General features: G+C 39.4%; 1 protein-coding gene across 2 annotated transcripts in view; it reads right to left on the reverse strand.

The window, feature by feature from the left end:
• The window catches only part of LOC147310390 (protein PHTF2), a 57,020-nt gene that overhangs the window by 22,557 nt on the left and 14,137 nt on the right, over positions 1 to 20,326 (reverse strand). For both annotated transcript variants that reach the window (XM_086269745.1, XM_086269744.1), the window contains one exon: positions 11,100 to 11,180. In XM_086269745.1, coding sequence (XP_086125871.1) covers positions 11,100 to 11,144 — 45 coding nt within the window. In that variant the 5' untranslated portion in view covers positions 11,145 to 11,180. The remainder of the gene's footprint in view (positions 1 to 11,099; positions 11,181 to 20,326) is intronic.

The raw sequence follows: 20,326 nt of genomic DNA on the forward strand, positions 1-20,326 counted from the left end.
CAAGAGAGACTGAAACAGAGAGGAATCAAATTTAGGAACTCAAGAAGAGAAAGTGTGTGCCATGTAGTTACAAAAAAACCAAAAACAAACCCTGTCTTATTACTAATATCACTTTACAAGTCCTCTAAAGTTAATTTTATTAACAAAACAACGATCACATTAGTGAAATGATTTGTTCTTTTATGTGGTGCAGACAGCATCTCAGTCTGGTGACATCTCCATGTCAACGATCACATATAGCAGTAAAAGATGTGGGTCAGGCAAGGTGTCACATCGTGGCCGTCCCACATAACAGGCACACTTTGACACCAGCTTCAGCACGTGCCTGTTGTGACACCGCCCTCCCGCAGGTCACACTATGGTACAACTATTGAGTACACATCAATCCCAAATTCTAATCAATTGGTTTTGTCTGGAGGTAGCTGGGTACTGTGAGGTTAATCATGCGGTTTCATGGACAGTTTTCAAATTATATTGTCCGGAACTAGCAGTCAGATTGTGATGCACTTGTTTCCTCTTTATGAAGAAGCAACATTTGATAATATTCTCTCTGTGTATAGTGATACCAATCTTTAGAACCAGGGTGCTGCTCTGATCGCATCTATTCCAGAGGTTCCAGATGTGTTTAATGCTGTAAAGACTTGTTCAAATACAAACAAACTAATTCTTCTATCAAGAAGTCTGCTGTTTTGATTATTTCAATATAAAATTTGTCAGTAAAAGGTCATTTATTCGCTTTTCCAACCTTTGCTAATGAATAACCTTATAAAATGAATAAATCCTAATTACAAATGACAAATGTTTATTGATAATAAAGCAACAAGCCGGGCCAGACAACGCAGTCTCTGGAAAGGCCTCATTGAGGAGCAGTGGTTGTGAGCGTATTTTGAACAAAGTTTGTTGTTAATTTCTGATGTTTTCTTCGCCTTTACAACATCAGAGAGCTCATAACAGGTAGAAACAGCTAAGTGTGGAGGGAGGATGACAGTACACGACCGTACAGTGTTTTTATTTACCGGAGTAGCTCGGAATGGGAACTAAACAAATTTGGAAATGCATGCTGAAGCTGGAATGAAAGGAATTGTCTGCCTAGGTTCCAAGTCTTAAAGTTAAGATAAACAGTCTCCAAAATATCAGTTTATTGATATTTATAATGACCTGGCCTTCTGTTATTGTGCTAAAAGTAGACCATAGCAAAGCAAGTTCAGTATTTCTAGTTTTATGGGCTAGAGATACTGAACTTGAGCTGACAAGACACCAGGACTAACTGTAAACAGATACATTTTACAAGCAAGTTTAATGCATTACAAATAAGTATGGACAATAATAATAGAAAAACTTGAGAAATCTTTGGCTATGCAGCTATAATTATGTATTAACATACAAGTATGCAGATGTGAGAAGGGAAAAAGTCTTTAATTGCGTGTTTTAAAGGGTTTGGCTGCACGCGAGCAAAACACAAAAGAATGACTTTATTTGGTGAATTACAAACAATTCAGCTTTTTATAATTAAACTGCATTCATGAACAACAGCTGGCAGGCAAAAGGAAATCTTGACCTTGGCATTTTCTTTTTAAGCTGAAAGTCCAGGAAAACTGGCAGCTACCCACCGAGGCCAAATCGGTAAACATGGTGACAGATTAAGAGACTGTACAGTGAGTGTCAAAATCTACCTGCTGCTGAAGATCATGCAATTAAAGCACCTCCAACAGCACTAAGTTATAAACAGAGATAAAGGCAGACTTAAGGCCACCTTAATTTTTTCCTTCCCTGTCTCATTATAAATCTAACTAACTATAGGAAGGGGAAAAAAAAAAAAGACCATTTTTTCAACGGGTGCAACTTGAGACCTCCGTCTAATTTTAAACTCCTATTTAAACATTTATGACTTGGCAGACTCTTTGTCCGAGGCGACGTACAAATAAGGAAAGAATCCACGCTGGAGTGGACTGAGAAGCCTTTTAAGCAGGTGAATAAACACTCATCTCAGTGTTCAGCTTCATAAGCATATAACGAAGAACTTATACTTGAAGCTAGAATTGAATATTACCTTTTACCACTGCTTTAAAACATTATAGATGCTTTTTAAAATAAATCCTTCATGTGTTATATAGTAAAAGGGTTGTAACTTATCGACTAGGGACAGATGAGGATCTCGAGGCTCCACCAGTAAGGTAAAACCAGCCGAGTTCTGGACGTCTGACTGACTGCATGACATTTAGACTGACAGCTAATTTTCCACTCCACTCGGCCCATTAAAACACACACACTCACACGCGAGGATGTTTGACTGTCCTCCACATATGCTCCAGAGGACAAACATGACCAGACTACTAAGTAGGAAGATAAAAGTGGAAGGGGGATAGATAAGAGTGAAAGTTGGTATGGAAAGTGGAGGCACACGCACACACGCTCATCTGTTGTTACATCATAGAGTCGCGAGGTAACTGTGATTTGACAAAGAGGCATTTACAGCACTGTAAATCCTCTTATCACCACACTCACACACCGTTACATCACTATCTATTTACCTCATCAACCACTCATGATCAGCCAGCTGGTTTTGACCATTTTGCAAAAAACTGCTTTAATAAATCTCAAATACTTAAATTCTCAGTTTTAATGTAAGGATTTGGACCAGGGAAGAACAAAAAAAAAAAATTCAAAGTTCAGCAATTTGACAAGCAAATCAAGAGCTGAGAGCGAAGAGGCCGAGTGTGCCGCTGCAGCAATGCTGGAGTCGTCATGACAACAGAGAGGGACGATGCACCGAGGGGAGTCGGAGGAGGAGAGCGGAGTTACATAACTGCCTCTGCAATTGAGGGGGTATCAGAGACAAAGACAGATGCTGACTTTCAGAGGAATGTTGTTGACGTGAAGTTTAACATATTAACAGAAACGTCAGCCGCGAATGATTTACACTCTTCAGTGCGCGATGTCGTCATTCATCCGTCGTCTGCTTGGGGTTTAGTCGGCTTAAAAATAACGAGTACTCAAATGTCAATCCTGGTCACAGACTTTAAATCTGCTGTAATCAATATTTCTGCATTAACCATGCCTTCGAGGACTATCTCACATGATTTATCCCCTCATACCTATGAATCCTATAAAGGCCTTAATTACTGTTCAACCGTAAACTTCAACTCTAGCGTCCAGAAACCACAACATTTCCCTTGGGAATTAGTGTACACCAAAAACAGAACAACAAAAGAGCAAACACGATTCCACATAAATGGTAATGTTGCTCTATTTGTTGTGGGTTGCATGTGTAAACTGTTAACACGTTTGTCATATAAACTTTACAGGGGGACAACCTGTCAGTGGACATTATGTAACAATCCTGAACAGTGCAGCTTCAAACGAAATGGGCCGCTGAGGTTTAAGAGGGTTGGGTGAGTCCGCTACTAATGACAGGGCCGAGAGTTCAATTCCCTACTCAACTGCAGGTTTTGCAGAAGCCAGGTAAACAGTACTGTGCAAAAGACTTTAGCCTACCGCGTTTTCTTCATATTTTACCAGGAAAATGCAAAAATAGGTGCAGTGATTTATTGAATGGCAATGCAAAAACAGTTTGCACTATTCTAACGAGTTTCATTCAAGGGGTTTTCATAGAGTCAGCAAAAGGGCATTCAAAGCTCTTTTTTTTGGTTCTCCATCAAGATGATCAAACACTGCTTCAATAATGTTAAAGTCTGGGCTCTGGGGAGGCCAATCCATGGTGTGGTATGGTATGCTTTTACTGTATTGGCACTTTGCTTGAGATCAAATACAGGTGAATCAAAATCTGACATTACTTCTCTCTGGTCATACTTCCAGCATATTTGAAGATTTTCAACACCAATGGCTAAACCCCCCCCCAAAAAAACCCAAAACCCCTCAAAACCATGGCCAAGCCTTCACCTCCACTGTTTACAGATAGCTTTATATACACTCACTGTTTAACCTCTCTGTATATACCGACAAGATCAATCAAATCTCAAATTTGGATTCATCACTCCACCAGACCTGTGGCCACTGAATTTCAGTCCAGTTGTGTAAACTGGCATCCCTCAGCTTTTTCTCCCCATTTCCTTTCCCCAAGAATGGCCTCTTGACAGCGAACTTTCTACTCAGACCATTTCTAAAGAGGCTTGCGTCAACAGTAGATTGATCACCTGAAGGCCTAGATGCATCTTTCAGTTCCTGTGCCAGGTTTTTACTGATTCCCCCCCCAGTTTCTTAAGGATATGACTTTCAGATACTGTTGATCTGCTGCAGACTACCCCCCCCCCCCCCCTTTCTTTTAGGCCCCCACTACTTGTTTTATGCTCCACTTGTTCCAGTTTTCTCAAACTTCAAAGACATGCTTAAACACCATGCTGAGATATGCCAAGTTTTCAGTCAATTGCTCTTTATTTTATCAACAAGGTGATTCCCAAACAAACACTTATGCCTGTCAAACTGTTATACTGTTTTGGTTTGTTTTGTTTTTTTCCACAAGCAAAAGAAATGCATATACTACCAGGTTATCACAAAAACACATATGCAACATAGTACCTAATGATACAATGTAAAACGGGTTCTTTGCTAATGTGCCTGTTATGTGTAAACAACACTGGGTCATCCTTTGAGTTGGGTCTATTTTTATGCTTGAATGATTCATAGGTCAGTACTAAGAGGCTCAAAAACATTCCTCTGAACATTTGTCAAAAAGTCACCATCCTGGAAAACCATAAAAAAAAAAAAACTTCTCTGAATAACCTACTATTATTAAGCACCCGATTGCCTGAGCTGTTGAGGGAAAATGATTTTATTTATTGTTTTTTGTTTTGTTTTTTGTTTTTTTAAAATCAAGATTTGCACCAAGATTAGACAAAACAAGCAACAATGAGGACGTCACCTTTCCAGCAGTAGCTTCACAGACTAAACTATTAACACTGCAAAAAATAAATAAAAAATAAATATAATTGGCAAAGATTTAGTGATTACAATGTGTAGCAGTCAAATTTATACCAGGATTTTAACAATGTGTGAAGCTGCTGACAGTGTAGTTTGTCAGATGTTTGTGTCAACTTTTCATCCAGTTTTTCCTCGTTCCTTCCAGTTTGAAAACATCTCTTCTCTCTGAGCCAGACTTTGGTGGTTAATCAGCGCGTGAGAGCTAACCACACCCAGCGTCCCACAAAGAGGGGAGGGATTTTTCCATCAGTGTGTCTCTAGGGCATCACTACTGTGTAAATATAGGAATACATTCAACCCAGGTTCAAACACACAAAAGACTGCAGCTACCACTAATAATTATCAACTTAAAATTAGTCTAAATAAATAGTGAAATCCTACAATGCCACAGTCATAATAAAGTCTTAAAATTGTTCTGTGTATATTTAAGCTACAGTGATAAAAACATGAAGCTTCCACCTTCTAATAACCTCCAAGAATCTCTTATTAAATAAGTGACTTTGTACAAGAAGAAGAAATCCGTAAAGGGGCAAAAACAAAAGAAACAAACTAAAGAAAAGAATCAGCAAAAATAAAATTAAAAAAAAAAAAAAAAACCATTTAAAAAGAAGTTTTTCGTGGTGTCCACGAACCCCTGAGATGTGAGACTACAGCGACTCAGACTACAACAACAGCTCTCCCTGTAGTCTGTGTGTAAGGTTTATTTTCTGCTCAGACAGGTGTGTACGTGCATGCGTGTGTCAGATAAGAAAACTTTAATTTGGCTGCCAGAAACACATGAAGGACATCTCAAAAGAACAATATGCTTGTTAGATTTGTATAGTTGGATTGCCATTTATGCCTAGAAATATATATTTATATATGCTTAGAAGTATATAACCATTTGTAGATTGAAAGAATGTCTCATCCTAGGAGGTCTGTAACAACTCTGTAGCATGAAGAGGGGAGTGCGTTCACTCCTCTTCAGAGGGTTCTGGCATAGATCACACACCTAGGAGAGGTCGTGTCTTCTCTTGCTGATATATGGTATAGCAAACACACGTATATCTGTTTAAGTGTAAGAGCCTTTTGTTCAGATGGACCGCTAGACTCCTGGCACCAGCTTTGGGGAGTCTTCACACCCACACCCACACACACTATTCGTTGTCCACATGTATACCTATACGAAACGTCATATGTTAATGAACCTATGCATATTCATGTAACCACAATAAAAGGAGTGCTATGGGGAACCTGGCTGAGAGTCTGACGGAGGTCAAGTGGGTGGAACGACACTTGGCTCCAGGCAGGTCTCCCTCATGCATGAGTAACACAAAGAACTTTGCCTACTTGTGTCTTGCTTTTTGCTGTGTAGTAAATTGTCTTGAACGTTCCAGCGAATAGGTTTATGCTACAAACCTATCAATGCTTCTTTTTTTTTTTTTTTTTGCTTTGGGGCAAATGAAGGAAAAGAAATGAAGATTATCATTACTTAAGCCAACCCAAAATAACAAATGCCGTTATTTATTTAGCAAAAACTAAGCCCAGAAGCAGTATGTGGAAAAACTAAGTACAATCTATGATGCAAAAACCAGTAGTATCACCTTCAGCAGTGATAACTTGAAGTCAATCTTTTCTGTATGACTTTTGATGAATTTTGGCCCGCTCTTCTTCACAGTCCGAACTTTAACTGAGTCATTGCGTTACCTTGCTTCTTTTCTCTTTCAGCTGTTCTTGGGATCATCGTCCTGTTGCAGGACCCAATTCTGACCCAAGCTTGTTAGACAGACGAATACTTTGGTATACAGAGGAGTTCATGGTCAACTCAAAGAGCAGCTGGTATGAGGTGTTTGTGCTGAAATGCTGGGTTTGGTTTTCCCCAAACATAGTGCTGTACATTATGGGCTCATCTGTTCAAAGGACATTGTTTCAGAAGTCTCATGATTTTTTCAGATGAAACTTTGCAAACCTAAGCTGTGCTATCATGTTCTTTTTACAGAGAACAAGCTTTTTTGCAGTAGCTGCCATTCCAAACTCAGTGACTTGTTCTTTTTTAAAATATTGTACTGTCATGAACTTCAACATTTAACCTCCTAACCGAGGCCTGCAGAGTCCAAGATGGAGCTCTTGGGTTTTAAACATTGCACAGTGTGACCTCAGGGTGAATCTGCTGGAACAAGCTGGAGTCTCGGATGTTTTCCACTTGTGAATAATCTTTCTCAATGCACAGTGATGGGCTTGGAATTGTTTTGGAAATGGCCTTATAACCACAGCAACAATCACTTTTGAGATCATTGCTGATGTCCTCCTCTGTGTTATGTTAACAGACAGCAGACAAACAATTAAAACTGCTTCTGCTTTTACAGATTTGCTGATGATAACTTAATCGGGTGTATTTGACTTAGCATAATAACGGCTACTTATCCTCTTAATTCCTACGCAAACAGTGAGGGTGAACTTAGTTTTTCACACACTTTCTGCATTTTGGCTCAATACACCATGCCATTATTTGCCAAGTCATGCCTCGTTTCAGAACCCAGTAAAGGTCAGATGATTTTTATTATATTCTGAGATGTAAACGTCCAAGGAGTTGCACCAAGAAACTACAACAGGGAAGCGACAAGATAATCCACAAAAATTCTCATCTCCTAAATATAGACCTGTGACTGCTAAGTGTGGTCACAGTGAATCTTCACACGAGACTTTCTGATCTCGAGAAGTCAACAACAAACACCCTCCGAAAATACACACTGCGTCACATCTCAAAATACACACACGCAAGCTACAATTAAATTTGTTACAGTTAAACATTTTCAGCTCAAACATAAACCAACATGCATGGCACATTTAAAATGTTCAAGACATTAAAAGCTGAATAATTTCTACATGGAACCGCTTTCTATCTGGTAACAACAAACAAACTGTCAGAGAGAAAAAGTAAGTATGGCTGGCGCTGTGGCCGATATAGCCTGCTCCGGTGCATGTGCCTTCACTGTGATATGGGCTTGGCATGGCACGGCAGTGAGGAAAAAGAACAGACTCGACACAAACAAGGCACTGAGTCTATTTACAGCTGGTCTCCCAGCACAGCAGTCAGAAATACACTGAAGGGCTTAGAGGCCGAAGAGCCCGAGTTGTGAAACACACCTTAACAGACCGGTTTGACAAGCTCGAACTTTCTCTGCAACATAAAATGTAACTTCATGTGAATACACTGAATAAGCTTTGTGAGACTCAACAGTTACTGGACCCTGTCTTTTATTGCATTGTGAACCATTTTTGCAGTTTTACACATTTAAAAGTAGGCAAAAATATAGCACAAAAAACTAAACCAAATAAAACAAAACACACCTGGAAAGCATAAATGTGCACTTTTATATCATCTCGGCTGAATTTAATCAGATTTATGGAGCTCACAGCATTAAAAAAGGAAACATTTAAAGAATTTAACACCAATGCAGGCTGAATACTAAATATCTCTCAGCGATTTCTTTAGAAGTAGCTCTACTGAAAACAGCCCAAACCTAAATCTGTGACTTGTTTGTTGACATTTTAACTATACTGTGACGGATCAGAAATGTCAAACATTTATAATGAAACTGCAGAATCTGCAGTGCTAAAAGCCATCAGAGGCAAGTGAACAAATACATTTTCTTTTCACTTGGAAACAAATTATTCAACTGTGTGAAGCTGGATCTGAGAAGTATGAATCTTCCCTGAGGGCAGAGAAGATATGATTAGCAAGATTTCAGGTGGTTACATAATGCTGCTGATATCAAACCCTTTCCTGACAGGCTAGACATTATAATAAGGTGCAGTGGACCCTTCTATGCCTCTCAAGACTCATCTATCTGGTGTGCTGTTGTTCAATTTTACAGAACACTTAAGAGATTTAACCCTCTCAGGCTCAAATTAAACTTTTTGTTGCTAATGTACAACCAAGTCCTGCAGTGGTACTTCTGAGTAAAAAGAACTCACAAAATATGTATGCGGAGTAATCAGGTTGTTAGTTTGCAAATGGGCAACGCCTGCCTTGAGAGGGTTAATGCAGACGAATGAAACTGTCTCTTGTGAGACACTGAAATCCTGGTCACGGCTTGCAGAAAAGTTCAACCTAATCTCTTGTTTATTTTCTCAACTGAGTGAGAAAACGCACAACCACTTAACTTGTCTAAATGAGACACGCTAGATAAAGAAGTCCCCTGAGGACAGGTGTGAGGGCACTAAAAAAAAAAAAAAAAAAAAAAAAAAAAAAAAAAAGTTTAGTCATTCGTGACTCAGCGGCTGTCGTCACTGGTGTGCCTTTGCCCAGACAAGCTTTGCTAGACACACAAAACACAGACGTATGATGAACAAATACCCAAGAAATGCATTGAGCTTAATGCTTTTTTGAAGAAAACATTCTGCGTTTAACTCAGATTAATCAGCTAAAGCCAAGACAACGGTTTGAAAACAACCCAAGTAGGGTTTGTGCAAGCTTTACCGTTTCCTATATTTACGACACAAAAGAATTTAACTTAAAGTAATAAAACAACATTTTTAAAAATGCAGTTTTGATTGAAAATGTATATATTTACACATGCAAGTGTTTTCAATGTTGTTCTTTCATTAAAGTTACTTCTGATGGGTCATATTCTGTGAGCTCTCATTCCAGCTTCTGATCTCTACATCTGGAAGGGGTGAGCAGAAAGAGAAAAAGGCAAAAGAAAAAAAGGCCAGCAGTGAGGGCAGAGAAAAGAAAAACAGGCAGTCAGGTTTGTGAGAGCAGATGAGTGTGTAAGCTGAGAGCTGCAGGGGGACCGGGGCTGGAGTCCAACAGAGGATCTGATATCTGAGACTATGGAACAACAGGACACACAACACCAGCCGGGCTGAAGGCAGTGCTGAATGGCTCGACCCCGATGTCGCTGCTGACAGCAGCAAGGAAGTCATTATCAAAATGGTTTACTGAAGGAGTCTGCTCGCTTCAGTGTCAGAAGTCTTGTAAAACTATCTTTCTTTTTAAAAAAAAGAAATTAAATGATTTAGCGACTTCTCCCTCAGTGTGCCACAGAGCAAGAACAATGTATGATCACCTATTGAGTATATACATATACTGCAGTCTGTATATAAAGTAAGAAATCACTGCAGCAAAAGGAGCAAATATGTCTTAATTAACACTGTTACTGGGTCAGAGTCAGGATGACTGCAAATACAAGCAAAACTGGTCAGCGTTACCAGATCTCTGTGCATTTCTCTGTAAAAGATGATCAGTTTGCTCTTCTGTACTTGCTAAACTCAGAAAATCATGGACAAGATGCATCATTATCAATAAAAGCAAGTAAAGAAATAAAAAGGAGGGAACTACACTCATTTTTTGTGTTATTAACATTTACATTACTAATTCTAAACTACAAAATTTAGAATAGATGTCAAGTGATGAGAGTAGAATTAGAGGAAAGTGAATGAAACTGCATTTCCCAAGTGCAGTAAAAGCATGTAAGAGAAAAAAGAAAAGAGATGAAACCATGTGTAGGAGATTATTCAAAGTATAGAATAAAGCAAAGACTTTATAAAGAGTCTTACAGAAAAGGAGGTCCACCCGACAGCTCATAATATTGAGCATTATAATCAGCTATGCCTCAGCTATGGTTTAAAGTACACAAGTATAAAATATCAATACAATTTAATATGCACAGACGATGCCTTAATCAGACACTTCTACAATGCAAAGGGAAAGCATGATTGATGTCTATAAAATGCAAATTGCAACATAGTCCCCAATCATTACAATAATAGTAATCAAACTGGGCAAAAATTAGTCTTCTGTATAAGCTACAAAGTAGTGCAAAGATAATAGGAATCTTTAAAAAGTGTCATTTAGAGAAATAAAAGGAAAAAAAATTAAATGTAATGGGCCTATAAAAGGTCAAAGCCTTTTTCTTCTCTCTTTTTTTTTTTTTTTTAATAAATAAGACGCTATGAAAAGCAGACTTGTAAAACTAGTATTAGTAAGAGTGCATAAAAAGGTTAATGGTGCTATCAAAGCATAGTTTCAGAGGTAGTCAAAATATCATATTAAATACACGTTTTCATTTTAATATTATAGTTAAATACTTAAAAACAAAAGCACAGCAATAGTGTGAAACCCACACAAATTTTTTTTTTAATTTTATAAAAGATTTTAAAATGCAGCGCCTTACCTTTTTCTGGTACCACACCACAGCATCTTTTACTTTGGAAGCCATTTACATTTCCTTCCTCACCGCCTAGGGCATCTTAGACTGAAAACACACAGCGAGAGAGAGAAGAGAGCGCAGCGTGAGTGACTGAGTACTGGGGACAGGGAGAGGAGGACTGGGGTCTATACCTGGTAGGCAGGCGTGTTGTGACAAATAAAAGAGGGAGGGGACTAAACACACCCCTCCCACAATCAATTTTTAAAGCAAATCTCACTGACACGTCTAATAGAACCAGGTCACTCTTAAAAAGCAGTGTTTTAATCTCAGTGAGGCTTTTAAGAGGATAAATAAGGGATGGACAGTGATGTGATGGATTCTCCTTGTACACAAATCTGAACATGAAGTCTAACCTGTACTAATCAATGTGAAACGTGTCCAAACATAAGACATGTACGCACTGAACAACACACCTTAGTAATAAGCCTAGTCACTTTTATTTTTTTAATGTTGTTTCCCTTGACACCCATCTTACAATACAAACAAACACTCGTTTAGAGCTGGTTATTCCTTTTGAATCCTCACCTGAACCCCCCCCCCCCCCACACACACACACACACACAAAAAACAAGACTTCTGTGGAAGCGGTTTGGTTATGGCTGTCTGATTTCTTGCAGTGGTTTGGGTGTGTATGAATGGAAAAATAGGCGCAAACACCCATTACACACACCCATATGCACAGGCATGCAATCCAATGGACACTTATGTCACCTTAACGCAATGCATGCACACATGAATACACACTGATGGTTACAAAATGTCAACATGTCATTAAGTTGGATTTATGAATGTGTTTGTCATTAATGTGCGTGTGAGTATTTGGACAAAGACACATCTTTGGTGTGGTTAACTTTGCCTGAACACAGCACCACACTGAATTTGAAATGAGTTTAAAGTCTTACTGGATACAGTGTGATGATTATTCTGTGCGCAGTAGAGTCAAAGCAAGTTGATAAAGCTTTACCCTTATGCGTCAGGGTGTTCCCTTCAGTTTCTCCTTCACTTGTCATGTCCAGTTTAAAACAAAAACAAAAAAACACAACAACACAGATGGGAAACTGTGTTGAGGCTTTAATACAAGACTTCACAAACAATGGGTTACTATGTTCATCTTTTAACTACATCCATCCATCTTCTACCATCTCTCTGGTATGGATCACAGGGGAAAGCATCTCAGCAGAGATGCCCAGACTGTTCTCTCCCCAGCCACCTCCTTCTGCTCTTCCATGCGGAAACCATGTTCTAGGTCTTCACTGGGGTCTCCAACCCCCCCCCAGTAGGAAATGCCCAAAACACTTAGGAGGCGCCTGGGAGGGCTCCTAGTCAGATGCAAGAATCATCACAGCTGGTTCTGATTTTTGATACAGAGTGGCAGTTCTACTTTGAGCTCCTCACCTCATCCCTAAGGGACGCTGCATACGCTCTTCAGATGACTCATTTCCACCACTTTTATCTATGATGTCATTTTCTCGGATTGTACCCAAAGCTCATGGGCGGAGACCAAAATACAAACTATGGAACTGGACATTTTTCCTGCACAGCCCACCACTTTCAGAGGCACAAAGGAAACCTGACATCATGCCTTGTTATTTTTCTGACACGTTTGCACCCACAATCTTAATTAGCCGATGCAAAATGTGAAAGAAATCGCAAATCAGAAATCAGAGAAGGAACCGACAGCTCTGTTTTCAATAACACAATCCAATAAGCAACAAACTTTATCCTTGTGGAGGCAATGGAGAATTTTGGGGGGGCGGTTGCTGACAATTTATCCAGATAGGAAATTATGGATGTGTGATTTAAGTCCTCCTGTTCTGGGCTCCAGCCATTTTTTGTCTGAATAAATAAAAGGGACAAAAAGAATGACATCAAAGTTTTAGCATTTAGTTGACTTTTTAAAATCAAGGTCCAAAGAAATTATATTATTATAGCCTGACGTTACTGTTTTTGTGATTTGGTGCTTTATGAAACTGCATTGACTGCTCTATTCAAGACACTCTACCTCAGCAACAAACCATTCATTTTACAACTCTGAGTTGATCATCAGTATTTGAGTCACTGATGGGAAGAGCATACAACCATGACAGTTTCCTGGCTGTAGTTTCACTGTGCACTCTGCCAATATTACAGGAAGCCGTCACTGAAACACGCTCCACAGATGGGTGGAGGTGATGAGAACATGCTAGCTGTGGTTAAAGCAGAGTAGTACTGGATCTGCTTCAATAAGCCTGAGCTTCAGAGTCATTTGACACTTGATATAACAAAAAGATGTAATTGCACATGCCGATGCATGCTGCACAAGATTACAGACACATTTTCATTAAAAGTTATTCCATTTTAAATCAGCTTACTGTGGGTTTCTGACTTCTCTCTATAAAGATTTGTTAATCAAATTTTCATGACGATTTTATTAATATGACAAGTGCAAGTGCTTTAATAATAAGTAAATAACTCATGGAGATGAAGGGGAAGACGAGGACAAAATGTGGTTAATGAAGGGGAAGACGAGGACAAAATGTGGTTAATGCAAAGCTGTCAAGCGACAGCTTTGCATTAACCACATGGAGGCATGCGGAAAACATGGAGGCATGCGGTTAGCCGCTCTCCTCTCTTTCTTGCCCTCTCTCTTTTAGCCTCTCTTCCTTCCTCTATCTTAAGTCTCCTTGTATCCCTTTTCTACTTCTCTGTTACATAAGCACAGCGTTGTCCTGCTGTGTGAGTGGGAGGGACAGAGGGCATCGGCTGCAGGCCAGGCTGACTCACAGGGTAGCAGTTGCTCTCAGCTTTTCTTAAGTCGTGGATTATATCATAATTCAATCAAACATGGCTGCAGACATATGCTTTTCAGCTTTTTGAGAAAGCTAACTAAGGGCTGCCATTTCTCCCGTTTTTCTAGCAAAAGCTTTTCTCACTCGTCTCAAGATTCGCACATGAGACGGAACGTTTAATTTCAACGCAGCCAAGTGAAAACATCCTGCTTTGCATGTGAAGGGTTGTCTGTGCTGTCAGCCTCAGTCAGCAGGGTAATCAATTCCTGACATTTTCCAGTGAGTGTTTTGGTCATCGTTTCCAGTGTGGTTATGTTCCGCGCATGTTCTGATGTGCACCTGCTTTTTAGAGATATAATGACAATTATAATACATGGAACTAATGATTCAATTTTGTGAGACATGCATGTTGGAGACCATAGTACATAGGCTATGGCGCTATCAAACACTATCTGTCATCTGCGAAACCACAACACAAATGCTGAATGCATGATAAAAGTGCCACTTTAAAGAGAAGAGTATTGGCTTGACTGTGTGCGTCAAAGTCTATGCCGTTCAAGCAGCCATTGCTAGGTGAACCCAGACTTGTGTGTGAAAATGTAAGCGTCCAAAGTTCAAAAGCAAGAAGGTGAGAAAATGTTATACTTGAGCCAACTGTGAAAGGTTTCAAGCTCACACAGAAATACTGCAAAACCACCAGCTGACTAATACTCAAAGCTAAACAAACAAGTTCCTGCACCACAACTGCTGCATGCACACTGCTTATACTGTTGGAAAGATATGCGCGCATGTGTGTGTGCGTGCGTGCAGCAGAGGGCTGAAGACATTTTTAGACACAGGAAGAAAGGTTTCTGTTTTTGCAATGTCTATACTTACAATCTAGACTCCTCCCTCTTACTGCTGCACCAGACTGTATTTGATATAAATTGCATTTAATAAATAAATAAATGCATGCTTTGCCTTTAACTTAAGCAGCAACAAAGCATGCTCTATGCTCATTTATCTGTTTTATTCCCTGTGGTTACACATGTAGTGTGTCAGTAAAGACATTTCGATTAAAACTTAAATTAAAAGCAGAGAGATCGCGATAGAAGTGGTAAAAGGACAAATGAAACTAAGGATTTAAACAGAAGAGTAAGCTTGAAATTCGCACGTGCACATTTTAAAGTGAGCGTGAGGATTAAACAGAAAAAGCATCATGTCCAGTTTGGGAAAACTGCAGATCATTTTTGTATAAGTGAAATGACATTCAAAGGTTTAGCTAATAATAAATTAATTAATCAGAAGCAGAGATTTCCATTAGCAGCATTATAACTCTATCAACTGCATCAAAAATCACAACGTAAAATGAGATCTACAATAATAATACTGTATGTTGTTGGAATGTCTGTCTGTTGATTCTTTGGAACATCAAAGGTCTTCACACTTTAAATATTCTAGTTACACCAACATAAAAACAGACAAAACAGGAAATCCTTGCAGAAGCAGCAAATGTTTTTCAGTTTCTGCATGATAGGTATCGTCACAACTTGGAGTGAAAAACAAACAGGCTATACAGTAAAAAAAAAACCCAATAAGGTTCTTCTGCATGCAGAAGCTTCTTGGACGAGAGGTGAAATGTCTTCAAGCAACTTAAAGAAGTCCAGACTCTTTTCTTTCCAAGCTCCTTAGACCAGCGGTCCTCAACCTTTTTTGAGCCACGGACCGGTTTATGCCCGACAATATTTTCACGGACCGGCCTTTAAGGTGTCGCGGATAAATACAACAAAATAAAACTAATACCGGTACCGAAAAAAAGAAGATTTATTCATAACACACTTGAAAAGACCCAGGGACACCGAGTTAACGATAAAAACGATAACAAAATAACGCTGAAAACCGATAAAAACCATACATTTCACACCTGAGCCTCAACTCTCGCGGCCTGGTACCAAACGACTCACGAACCGGTCCGAGGCCCGGGGGTTGGGGACCCCTGCCTTAGACTACGATGACTTGGTTGACTGAGAACCTTCACAGTCAATAAGTTTGGGTTTCTGAAATCGAGCATGTCAGCTGTATATTCTGTTTAATTTTACCAGGAATACACTCAATTCAACTTTGCTCATACCAGGTTGACCTCCTTCTGCTTTTAAAAATGGCTTTATGCTTTGTGACAGAGATTCAACAAAGTGTTGGAAACAGTCCTTGGAGATTTGGTCCATATTAACATGACAGCATCACACAGGTGCTTGTTTGGCTACACATTCATGATATGAAACTCCCGTGTTCACTAGATGGAAAATAGCGAGCAAACCGTACACTGTAGCCATAAAGGGATGGACATTGTCAGCAATAATTAGACCACCACCACCAGCAGCCTGAATTGTCGATACAAGGACTTGGGAGTGCCCATTTTTCTGTTGATGTAGAGCAATGGGCACTGAAGGTTATTCAACTGATTTTTGCAGCACTACTTTTAAATGCACAAGCAAACTTCTGCAATTTGATGTTACATAATAAACGAATTTCTGAGACCACATCACTCAAGTATGCTATTAAAAAAACAAAACAAAAAATGCCTTGTTGCTGTGGTCTGGGTCAACAAGAACCACTAACAATTTCTGCGATGAGAAACTTTCAAAATGCACAACATAAAATGACGATGGTAAGCATGAGCAGACAGACAAAAACAGACTAACCTAACGGGCAGACACCTGTCATTACTGGAGCTGGGCACAAACAGCGGTGTGACGGCTTTAACGCCACAAATCCTCCCCATGTTGAGGCAGCAATAAGAAAAGCAGGCACTTGAGGCCAGCACAAATCCACAAACAGCATCAGACAAAAAACACCAGCAGAGACGCATATTATTGCCTAACACAGCTTCATACAGAGGATTATGTGTGAGCTGCATGGTTGTTATTCTGGCTGGAAAACACAGCAAGAAGAAACAGTTCTTTCCTAACACGCTTTTTTCCAAACTACACATTAGCAGCGTTCCCAAAATACACTGTGGTTTCCTGAAGGGTATTTAGGGAACAGAGCCCAGACAACAGAAACACATGCAATCATTACACATATATGGTCACAAGAGGCTGCATTTGTAGATGTTCAAAAAAACCCAAAAACAAACAAAGAAACAAACAGGGCTTCGTTGGGTCGGGTAAACATCTTAGATATTTCAGGGTTTTAATTTTTCCTGATTGGAAATTTTAACAGTAAAGACACACAGTGCATGCAGCAGTGACTCTTGCGAAATCTGTCTGGGCACCAGTCTGTCTGAACTGACCCATTTAGAAAAAGAAAGAGGGAGAGTGCAGTCAAGTTAGAAAGAGTGCATTATGTAGGCCACGGTTTATAGGAGGCTCTTGTGCTGAGGACACGGCTGTGTGTGTGTTTGTGCATCTCTTTGTGAGCAGGAAATGGTTGAATGCAGTTTGATGTATGTTAAAGCGGAGCATCAGTGCCAGAGTGTGCATCTGTGTGCGTTTGTTTTGTTTGTTTGTGGTAGTATAACTGACCAACAAGGAAGTGACACCAGCTACTGTAATTTCACAGCGAGGTTAGGACCTCAAATATTTCTCAATAATGTTAAAACAGAGTATTTTCATTATCAAAACCAGTGACTGTGTCTGTATATTTGGGTGTGATTTGGATTATGTTTGCCCTGCAAAGTTTCTACTTTTAATATTAACAACAGACAGTAATAGATAGTTAAATCATAAAGTTGATTTGTGGTCAGTAAGTCTCCATCCACACATCTGCTGCTTATCTGGGGCTGGGTCATGAAGGCAGCCATTTAAGCGAAGCCTAATCTTTCCTCTCTGCCGCCACATCCACTCCAGTGTGTTCTGACCTCCTCCTATTTGATCTCAGGAGGTATCATAGTCAGATCCCCAACTCACCTCTTTTTGAAGCAGAGGACTAGCAGCTCTACCTAGAATCCCTCCCAAATGACCAAACTCTTCACCCCCATCTCTGAGGGAGAGCTCAGACACCCTTCGGAGGAAGGTCATTTCCACTATTTGTATCCATGATCTCATTTTCTGTCACAACCCAGAACTTGTGAGGATGGGAATACAGATCTACCAGTAAATCAACAGCTTTGCTTTTACACTCAATTAAAACAATCAACGATTAATGCAAGCTGGCCAGATCAAAAATATGCAGACTTAAAAACGGGATGCAACCTACTAGTAAGCACAAACATAGTAGGCAATTGATTTAACTGTGTATAACTGTAGTTATCTGCTGGTTCTGCCATGTTATGACTCCACCTGCTACTAGCCCTACTACACGGCAGCACCCCGCTCTCTTTCTGTGATGGAAACTTGCAAACATGCAAGGTAAAAAAAGTAAGACAAGACTGCTGCACCATGCAGTACTCTTTGATGTAGAAGTGAGCAGGTGTATGTGTTCAGCGAACACTGGTATATAGCCACAAAAGCAAATGTGTAACCACGTTGTGCACAAGGCTGAGGACACTGGCCTGACAGGAAGGAAGGCTGCGGGTGATAGCGCTTCTAATGTTAGCCACACTGGGCAAAGTATGACATCATTTGTACGTATCAGCACAGTGCAAAGGGAAGCATTTCTCACAGACATTTAAAACATCATTTGGTTTTTAAATAATGGTAATCTTAAATACACAAGCACTATTTGTATGGCAAATGTTTAACCCTGACCATTGGTTGTTTAAATACTCATAAAACATTCAAAACCAATGTTAACTAGTCACCACTTGCAACAGAGAGCAGCGTCTCCAGTAACGTGCCTGTCGAAATGTGAAACAAAGTCACAATTTCTACTTCTAAGACCATGAAGTCACAATGAAAGTTGACCTTTGAGACAAAATGTTATGCATTCATCCAGTTAGCATGTGTGTTAAATTCCGTCCTAGCTGCTAATGGGGTTGCTAAATTATGGCCGAACATGTGTTTTATGGTGCAGACCTTTTATTACCAACTTGTAATCATGACATGGAAATATCATGACGTAAACCTAGATAATCTAATCAGTTCATTCTTGAGTCCAAGTTATATCTGAAATACTTAAAAGAAACTTCCTCAAGGTTTATATGATCAGGGTCAAAAAACAAACCCACCACCCACAGCTGTCTTTGACCCAGAGGCATAAAAACATCTCTCTCAAAAAAAATTTGTTTTTTGGCATTTTCCAAGAAAACATGAGCTCCATAAGTTCTGAGTGAGGGTGAGGGTGAGGTGACTACAAGTGGTGTGAGGCAGATTTTTTTTAAATAATAGTTCTCATTACATTTTACATAATTGGTTACACAACCTGCCACCCTCTGACTTTTTAATCTGGCACCTCACAGTTACACTCATTTGCTCTGCAAGACACAGAGACAACCACACACAGAAAATTTCACATTATTGGAAGTAACTTATAATGTTCAAATTAAAAACAAAACATTATTCATCACATTTTTCTCAGTTAATAATTTAGCTAGAAATTTAGGTTCTTTCAATGCAACCCATTCATCTCATTTGTTGGGCAGCTCAGTGGAGCTGACGCTTACTGCAAATAATAATGCAAGTTGCGGGCTTTGGTTTGTGTAGGTAACCCTTTAATGTCTAATGTATCAGTCCGACAGATGTAAGTAAACGTAGAGTGAGAGAGTCCACATAAAAAGCAGGTTGTGAAAGGATCAAACACGAAACCTTCACCTACAAGAGTGTGGTTTGTGTCTCGTCTAAGTAAATGTGGTCCAGCAACTCTGTTACTGTCTATCACTGCCTATTACAGTAAATCAGCACTATTTAAGTCTGTTATTTTTAGACCGACTACACTATTTTCACATTTAAAAACACTAGTTAGGCTGAGGCAAAAAAACAAAACAACAAACAAGGCCCAGTCTTGCCTGAATTTTAGAGCACATCCTTTTATTTTTAAAGACATATACGATAAGCTTATGCCAAAAGAAGCAGTGACACTACAAGACTGAAAATAGAGGACTATTAACTCGTTTGAACTTTGAGCTCACAGCTTTATTTGAAACAGGATGCAACAGTGCAGCAGGTGCCTGGCAGCAATGACGCACACATGCACTTTTCTTATTCACAGTATTTGAAAGTGTTTAAACCAATGAAAGACACTTTTCAACACTGGGGGAAAAATAGCAAAGTAAAACTTTACCAACAGGCAATGGAAGCCAGAGTCAAGAGTCCAATATTGGGCAAAACTGACATGCTGTTTAATGTTTTGTTCCCTAAATTTCCTCTAGAAAAAAAAAACAAAAAAACAAAAAAACAAAACAAAACACAGCTACGGTCAGTAAGTGCAGTGTATGCTTGCCTAATCCTTGTCATATACAAGTGTATACATTGTTTCACTTCCTCATCAAACCAAATTAACATCGGAGGTTTTGGATGCTGGCTAAAATGAGTCACTTTAGGTTTTACATTTGTAGCAGTAAGAGTT

This window comes from Aulonocara sp. 'chitande type north' Nkhata Bay, linkage group LG17 (assembly GCF_057382095.1).
Source record: "Aulonocara sp. 'chitande type north' Nkhata Bay isolate Kocher_YH1m ecotype deep benthic linkage group LG17, A_spYH_male_GT1.1, whole genome shotgun sequence".
In the NCBI taxonomy this organism is placed as follows: domain Eukaryota; kingdom Metazoa; phylum Chordata; class Actinopteri; order Cichliformes; family Cichlidae; genus Aulonocara; species Aulonocara sp. 'chitande type north' Nkhata Bay.